General features: G+C 39.9%; 2 protein-coding genes and 1 non-coding gene across 4 annotated transcripts; 2 read left to right on the top strand and 1 right to left on the bottom strand.

Annotated features, from left to right (window-relative positions):
• The first annotated feature begins 3,009 nt into the window (after window positions 1–3,009).
• LOC108837436 (uncharacterized) lies at window positions 3,010–4,373 on the top strand. The gene is made up of 5 exons (XM_057009129.1): window positions 3,010–3,211; window positions 3,521–3,635; window positions 3,725–3,814; window positions 3,901–3,999; window positions 4,097–4,373. Exons 1-5 carry the CDS (start codon window positions 3,144–3,146, stop codon window positions 4,199–4,201), a joined length of 477 nt encoding a protein of 158 aa, XP_056865109.1. The 5' UTR covers window positions 3,010–3,143; the 3' UTR covers window positions 4,202–4,373.
• A 183-nt stretch (window positions 4,374–4,556) lies between these two features.
• Window positions 4,557–4,630, top strand: TRNAT-AGU (transfer RNA threonine (anticodon AGU)). The gene has a single exon. It is a non-coding gene; the product is annotated as a tRNA-Thr (tRNA).
• A 57-nt stretch (window positions 4,631–4,687) lies between these two features.
• Window positions 4,688–6,456, bottom strand: LOC108835850 (transcription factor bHLH104). Of its 2 annotated transcripts, none has more exons than XM_018609072.2 (5): window positions 6,136–6,456; window positions 5,579–5,887; window positions 5,419–5,499; window positions 5,183–5,345; window positions 4,688–5,105 (listed from the first exon to the last, which is right to left on the bottom strand). In XM_018609072.2, exons 1-5 carry the CDS (start codon window positions 6,192–6,194, stop codon window positions 4,863–4,865), a joined length of 855 nt encoding a protein of 284 aa, XP_018464574.2. In that variant the 5' UTR covers window positions 6,195–6,456; the 3' UTR covers window positions 4,688–4,862. The 2 variants fall into 2 exon arrangements, with proteins under 2 accessions (XP_018464574.2, XP_018464573.2); XM_018609071.2 differs by having other exon boundaries at window positions 5,579–5,890; window positions 6,136–6,320.
• Between the last annotated feature and the right edge of the window lie 868 nt (window positions 6,457–7,324).

Below are 7,324 nucleotides of genomic sequence, written 5' to 3'. Positions count from 1 at the left end.
TACCTGACGAACATGTACCTGGCGAACATGTCCCTGATGGAATCGTGTTCGATCATTTTTCCAAGTGCTCGGTGGGCTGATTTGCTCACTGGCTATTGGGTTATTTTGACGAGTTAGGTTAGTGGGGCGAGCTGTAGGATCAGCATCCGTCCTTTGATGTTCGCCCGGATTCGTGTTTAGGTTTTTGGCCCGAAACACCGAAGCTGACGTTCTGCCCCCGGACGGGTCGGATACTCCTTCTCCTGACCTAAGAATAGGTGGTGGAGGAGGTAAGCGAGCGCTCTGACCAGTAACCTGGTCGGGAATAGAGCTAGTCGATGCTATGTTGCTTCCCATAGCACTGGTGAGGGGTGGACTGAACACGGGAGATGTCCTAGCATGAGGCGTTTGGAAAGCTGGTCCCTGTTCTCCTGATCCAGTGTTATCAAGGGAAAAGTCGAGATATCCTCGAGGGAACGAGGGGTCAGTTCTTCGATCTCGGAAGGTCACTCCCAAGCCCTGACGTTGCGGTGGTTGGGTTGTTGCGGTTCGAGATCTAGTAACCTCTTCGAATCGTTGCTGCCGAGCGGCTAGCTGTTGCATTGTACGCTCACCTTCTTGAGCTTTTTCTACCAGCTGCATCATCATGCGACGGATCTCAGAGAGCTGAGCCTCCGTCTGGTTCGGAGCAGGTTGGTGCTGAGGGGTAACGAGGGCTGGGAGCCCTGGATCGATCCCATTGGAGGTTCTCGTGATGGCTGCTCCAGCACTGTTCATCGAGATACTGTTCATCGAGATATTGTTCATCGAGATACTGTTCATCGAGATACTGTTCATCGAGATACTGTTCTTCCAGTACTGTTCATCCGAGTACTGTTCATCGGGATACTGTTCATCGGGATACTGTTCATCGAGATACTGTTCATCGAGATACTGTTCATCGAGATACTGTTCACCGAGATACTGTTCATCGAGATACTGTTCATCCAGTAATGTTCATCCGGGTACTGTTCATCAGGATACTGTTCATCGGGATACTGTTCATCGGTTAGATGAATTTGTTGTCTGATCGACTGGATTCATCCTTAAGTTGGAGTAAGGGATTCCATTGTTTCGTCCCCACAGACGGCGCCAATTGTGAGGGATTAAACTCACCTCCTGGTTTTGAGATCAGGTTAAGATTAGGGAAAGATTAGGGAAAGATAACGTGGGCTGAATCCCGTAAGAACTTTGTAGAATGAATGAATGATTTATTGATATTTTTGTAAGAATTGTTTACAAGAGATGTTTATAACGTTTTACAAGGAAAGTAATGAATTTGAGAGCTATTGCTTATGAATCGTAAGAATGCGGATCCCCTGATTATTGTTTGATGTCTTCTTTAAATAGCCTCAGGTCCCGCTTGATCGTAGCCAACTGGTTCCCGAGATCCCCTCCGTGATTTGAGGGATTTGTAACAGCTCCCCTTTGACCGGGTCCTGCGCCTATTTATTTGTCCACGAGCTACCTCTTTGACCGGGTCCTGCGCCTGTTTACTTGTCAACGAGCTGCCTCTTTTCCTTGACCTCTCTGATGAACATCTCCAGCTCACAGCCTCCGGATCTGACTTAGCTGTTTTTGAAGATTGAATTCATGATGGGCCTTTCGCGGCCCGTTATCATTTCTTATTGTCTATCGCTAGCTAGGGGGTCATATTTGGGCCCAACACATACCATATCGACTTCTCCAAGATCTTGTTCTTCAGGTATTCACTTGTAATTCTCATAATTGTTGTTCTGTTGAGTAGGTTATTGTGGATCTCTAACTTTTTACCTTTACCCCCACAGATGGTTGAGGACACTTTGGATTTGATTGAAAGGAGGGGCTCTTCCATTGTAGTAGCAGATAATAAAGTTTTTGTGAAGAACTGCACCCTTCTCAAATACAGTATCTGGTATGAGTATTCTAGGCCTGCTTGTTTTTGTGTAATAGATTGGCGCAAGCTTTTTTAGGGTTTTGTCATCAGAGAGTCTGATTCTTTCTACAAGGGTGGGAGGGTTTGGTTGCGGAGGGTTAGTAGAGAGAAGGTTTGGGCCGGGGAGCAGAGCAAGTGGGACGGGGGAACCCATCACGGTGTCTACTATGGGAGAATGGATTGGGTTTTTTGCGGAGGCTGCTTTATTGGTGGTTAGAGGAGAGGAATTTTGGGAGTGAAGGATAGTAAATTGAGGGTTTTTAGACATTACTGTTATAGCTTGAAGTGAAGACAGAGCAATTGTTTCACTTTGAACACTGGTCACAGTTTCCAAGGTGAGAACAGTAAGTTCAGATCCAACTGATTTAGGAGGAGCAGTAAGAATTTCAGACATTGAACATGGTTCTGAAGTCAGTAAGACGGATGACTAGAGGATAGGACCTATAGTAGTTGGGGCGGAAGAGATTTTGACAGGAGTTTTGTGAAGGAATTTTGGGAGAAGAACACCAAGAGGCGGGAATTGGACAGCTGAAAAGATAAATTCAGGGTCAGACGGGTTAGGAGGAAAGAGATTTTCACCAGTGGTAAAAGTCACTGGAAACGCACCAGAAGAGCGGGTGAAAAGCTTTCAAAGATTAAGCATAGGAAACCGTGTAAGAGAGAGTTTAACAATTATTTCTTTTTTATGAGTTTGTTTTTTATTGGTCTAACATTAAGGTGATTAGGTTTGAAAATATTTTTTATTTTCCGCTAATTATTTTAACAATTGATTTTTTTATTATAATATTTGTTGTCAATTATAGGTTGAAGTATTATCGCTTGCGAATTGTTGAAGAATAATTTACGATTGTAAATACTTGATGAATTTTACATATTTTTCTATAAGTATAAAGTTATTTTATATGATGATTTTGTTAAAGTAAGATAGATATTTTTAAAAATTAGTAATATAGATTTGTAAGCCAAGTATGGACGTGTAATGACAAGGACGCATGTGATTGGCCAATCGACGTGTAAGATCTTCCACGTAGCACATTCTTAAGAAGGAAGCAGCGAATACGAAATTGGCAATGTATTTGTATATACTCGCGCTGACTAAAGTCTCTCCGCCTTAATATTTTCAAATTTGGCCTCTTCGCTTTCTCCTTCTCTCTTCTTCCTTTACGGACCCCAAATCTAACTCTCTTTCTGTCTCTGTGTTGGAGATTCAATGGAGTTGATTTCCTTCGTTGGTAGAGCTCTGTTCGTTTCCGTCTTTCTTCTCTCCGCATGGCAAGAGTATGCAATCTTCTTCTACTCCTTCTAGATCTGCTCTTGTTACTCTCATCTCAAGATCTGCTTTTGTATTCTTGACAAAGAAAATGAAAATATGTGACTAATATCTCAAAGAATAATTAAATTATGGCTATCTAGTTCGTAAGGAAACATGAATCATACAGCTGACTGAGTTTTGGAGAAAAGTAGAAGAATGTTGTAGAGTGAAGAGAACATATGGATTGTTGATTGAATTGATTTTCATATTTCAGTTGACTCTCTTCGCTTTCATTTTGTCTTTTTTAATTAACCTCTTCTTTCCTTTGAGAGCAGGTTCAATGATTTTGGCGAGAATGGAGGCCGAGCAGCTAAATCTTTAAGACCAAAGTTCAATGCTTTTGTTAGTCACGTAACAACTCATACTGGCCAGCGACTGCCACCAGTCGATGTAAGTGCCTTCTTTATGTCTAGTCAGTCTCTGGGCCCAAAAAAAAAAAAACAACAACCAAAATTTAATCTCTTGAGTTTTCTTTGCAGATGAAGCTACTTGTTGCTGCTGCTATAGCCTTAAAGGGTATTGGTGGACTTTTGTTCATTTCTGGCAGCTCCTTGGGAGCCTATCTCCTGGTATTGTATCTTAGTATATTGTTATTGGTTTATCTTAAATGAAAAGAAAAAAAAAGCATGTTTAAGTTTACGAAATCTGGTTGCAGCTTCTTCATCAAGCCGTTGCCACCCCAATTCTTTACGATTTCTACAACTACGATGTTGAGAGAAAGGAATTTAGCCAACTGTTTACCAAATTTACTCAGGTTAGCAAATTGGTTTTTGAAGAAATTATGTGAGTTTCCATATTTCATTTCTTTTATCATATGCATGATCTGAGACTTTTCTATTATGTGTCTATAGAGCGTGGCACTTGTTGGGGCACTGCTCTTCTTTATTGGAATGAAGAACTCGAGGAGACATGGTAGACAACACCGGAAGAAGGCTCCAAAAGCTAAAGCAAACTGAAGAAAGATGATTCGTTTTCATCGCTTTTTTTTTCATCTTTTGTAGCACAATCGGGTCTGTATTTTGAGATTTCTGTTTTGGAATCCAGACATGGGTTTAAAAAGATGTATGCGATGAGGCAAAATCTTTGCAAATCATTTTTTGCTTTATTCTATTGTCACTTTTTCTCTCACTTTCGGTTCTCTTAGAGAGATACCATTTCATTTTCGAATTTAGACTAAAATAATATGTGACTGATGCTTTTGCCTTTTGGTGCCATCAGCTCAACAGCCTCATGAAAACCCTTTTTCATTTGCTGAAATTTCTTCGCAGAGTAATAATATGAATTTAGAAGAGAATATAGGAGAATCAAAAAGCTCTCGTAGCTCAGTTGGTTAGAGCACCCGTTTAGTAAGCGGGAGGTCTTGAGTTCGACTCTCAACGAGAGCATTTCTTTTTTCCTTTGACCCTTTAGATTTTTTACAACACATCAGTCAAAAAAAAAAACGGAAGAAACCATAAGTTTCTGGAGTTAATGTGCACATTTTATCCAAAATACAACCCAAGACAAAGAAAGAGTAGCGTTTACACTTGCTCAACTGAAGAATCCTAAAACCAAGTGGATTAGATATCTCTCTAAATTCTCTAGTACCAAACAGAATATATGTAGGTAATGGAGAGTTTAAGCAGCAGGAGGCCTGAGTTCTTGATCACGAGATGTATCACGAACAGATTGAGGCAAGTAATGCCACATTGGCATGTAACCGTAGCTTGGATAAACTGCCATCTTGTTCTGATTAAATGGACTTGGAATCTGAGGCATGAACCCTGTAGATGGAACCATCATAGACTTCAACTGCTGTTCCGTCTTCTCCTTCTCCGCTTTCAAAGCTTGCTTCTCCTCCCTCAGCTCATTCTTCTCCGCCTATAAGTCAAAACCAAAACTTTACTCTCGTTCCAATAGAACAAAGGTTCTTGGAATTGAGGAAAAAGTGAACCAACCTTGAGACTCTTGATCTCCTCTAAAAGCTTCTGATTAGTTTCTTCAAGCTCATGAGCTTCATCTCTGAGTTGATTCAAGACACGGATTGCATCATCTAGAATAGCCGGTTTATCCGTCTTTGGAGTCCTCCCAGGCTCTAAAACCGAGCTCAAATCCATGAACCTATAGACACAACCCAATTTTAGACAACTCAAAACTACAAAACTAACACATATATACTAATAAGTTTTGTTACTTCTCATTTAGCTTCTCTCTCCTCAATCTCTCACGACAAGCTTTGGTTCCTCCTGGTCTAACACAAGATCCAGTCCTTCCCCTATCAACACCCACCACAGATTCTATCAAACACAATCAAGATCACACAAAATTTCGGATATTTATAAAAGCCTATATACCGCTTTCTGGAGCATTCCTCATCAACATGTTCTTGTTCTTGCTTAACAGAACCACCAGATGAGCCAGAGTTAATAACTACTTCATCTTCCTGCACAGTTCCACAATCATTTGGCCCACCAAAGTTACGAAACTGCCCTGGCTCTTGCGTTAAAACTCCACTGTACGATGTCAAATCTCCAATGCTGAAAACTTGTTCTGGGTTGTTCTGTAGATTGACACCGTATGACCCGAAATCTGGGAAGGTATCTGCCTGATCAGGCTGCAAATCTACACCAAACTGTGTGTAATCATCGAGTTCTGCTCCATTGCTGCTGAGATTTAAAAAAAAACAAAACATCTATGGAATCAACAAAAGAGATACTCAATTTAACAGCTTAAACCGAATCAACAACGTTGTTAAACAATAAAAAATAGATTAGGGTTCGTCAGATTAACATCAAAATACACAATTAATTTAACACCTGAGAAATGAAAAGCCTGAGTATTTGTTATAAGCAAATTCGATAAATCAAAAAATAGAAAACAACAGAATCGATGAAAAGAGGAAAGGAAGAACCTTTGATCGAAGCAAAAGAAATCAGAGACGAAATCATCATCGTCAAGAGAAGGATACATCTGAATCTCAAGAACACAGATTTGGGAATGCTTCAAGAGAGAGAGAGAGAGAGACGCCAATGACGGAAGAAAATTATATTATTACAGGATTTAAAAAAAAAATCGAATGACGCCAAGGAGATGATGATAAGAATGGTGGGAACAATATTCTACGATTTGATATTAGTGGAAAATTAAAGGAAGGATTATTTATTAATTTTTAACTTAAAAATTCTTATTCGGGAAAAGACAAATCGCGTCCAGAAAGTATTGAATCGGAATCAAAAACGATTTTTTTACCTTCTAAGACACATTTTGTAGTGTGAATTACATGGGTAGACACTTTCCACTTGCCCAACACTTTCCTCTTGTACAAAGTCATCTATACCCTCTTTCTAGCCCACACCACGTTTTGCTAACCACAGATGAATTAACCATAGTTAGATAGTTTTGAAACTTTTTTTATTAGGTGTCGGACAAACCACAATACTCCTACACAGTTCAAATCTCACTCCTCTTCTTTTCCCCATTAGAGCTAAACCTTTGTTCCATCGACATCCAAAGATCCGTAACTTTCGAAGATATTGACGAACTCTAATGACGAAGAAGAAACCCAAGTCTGCTCAGGCGGCGGCGAAGAAGAAAGCCGTCCCCTCACCGCATTCCGATCTTCCCCCATCCACTTCAGGTTAAATCGAAGCCACTTCTACTTATTCTCTTTCGTTTTTTTGTCCCTTTCTTGGATAAACTTGCATTTGTCGATTTTGTTTGAAGAGAGTTCCTTTCCCTTTTATTTTCGAATTTTAGGGTTTTCTGACTACCAATTTTAGGGCTTTTTGCTGTATTTGTGGGTGTGTTTAAGATTTAGCAGTAGCGATTTCCAATCTACGATTTTTGATCCCCAATTTTGTTAGGGTTTTACATTTCTTTTCCAATTTTAGGGTTTTATTTCTCTGCTCTTTTAGGGGTTTTTGCTGTGTTTGTTTTTTAGATTTACCATTCCCGTTTTCAGATCTAGGTTTCTTTTTAGGGTTACCTGTTTATTTTTCTTTGATTTTATAGACTCGAGTTCTTCTAATTTTGTGCTAAGAAGATCCCTTACTGTCGATTACTGTTTATTGGTTCCGAAAAACAAATTACTGAAGATCAAT

The sequence above is a fragment of the Raphanus sativus genome, chromosome 4, assembly GCF_000801105.2.
Source record: "Raphanus sativus cultivar WK10039 chromosome 4, ASM80110v3, whole genome shotgun sequence".
NCBI classification, from domain to species: Eukaryota; Viridiplantae; Streptophyta; class Magnoliopsida; order Brassicales; family Brassicaceae; genus Raphanus; species Raphanus sativus.
This window is presented reverse-complemented; position numbering and strand designations above follow the sequence as displayed.

Excerpts from the sequence above, each read along its gene's own strand:
- LOC108837436 (XM_057009129.1), top strand. The coding sequence starts at position 3,144 with ATGGAGTTGATTTCCTTCGTTGGTAGAGCTCTGTTCGTTTCCGTCTTT. Across the intron at positions 3,815-3,900 it reads CCTTGGGAGCCTATCTCCTG|CTTCTTCATCAAGCCGTTGC; the intron begins GTATTGTATCTT and ends ATCTGGTTGCAG. Across the intron at positions 4,000-4,096 it reads TGTTTACCAAATTTACTCAG|AGCGTGGCACTTGTTGGGGC; the intron begins GTTAGCAAATTG and ends ATGTGTCTATAG.
- LOC108835850 (XM_018609071.2), bottom strand. The coding sequence starts at position 6,194 with ATGTATCCTTCTCTTGACGATGATGATTTCGTCTCTGATTTCTTTTGC. Across the intron at positions 5,500-5,578 it reads GAGGAATGCTCCAGAAAGCG|GGGAAGGACTGGATCTTGTG; the intron begins GTATATAGGCTT and ends GGGTGTTGATAG. Across the intron at positions 5,346-5,418 it reads AGAGAGAAGCTAAATGAGAA|GTTCATGGATTTGAGCTCGG; the intron begins GTAACAAAACTT and ends TTGTGTCTATAG.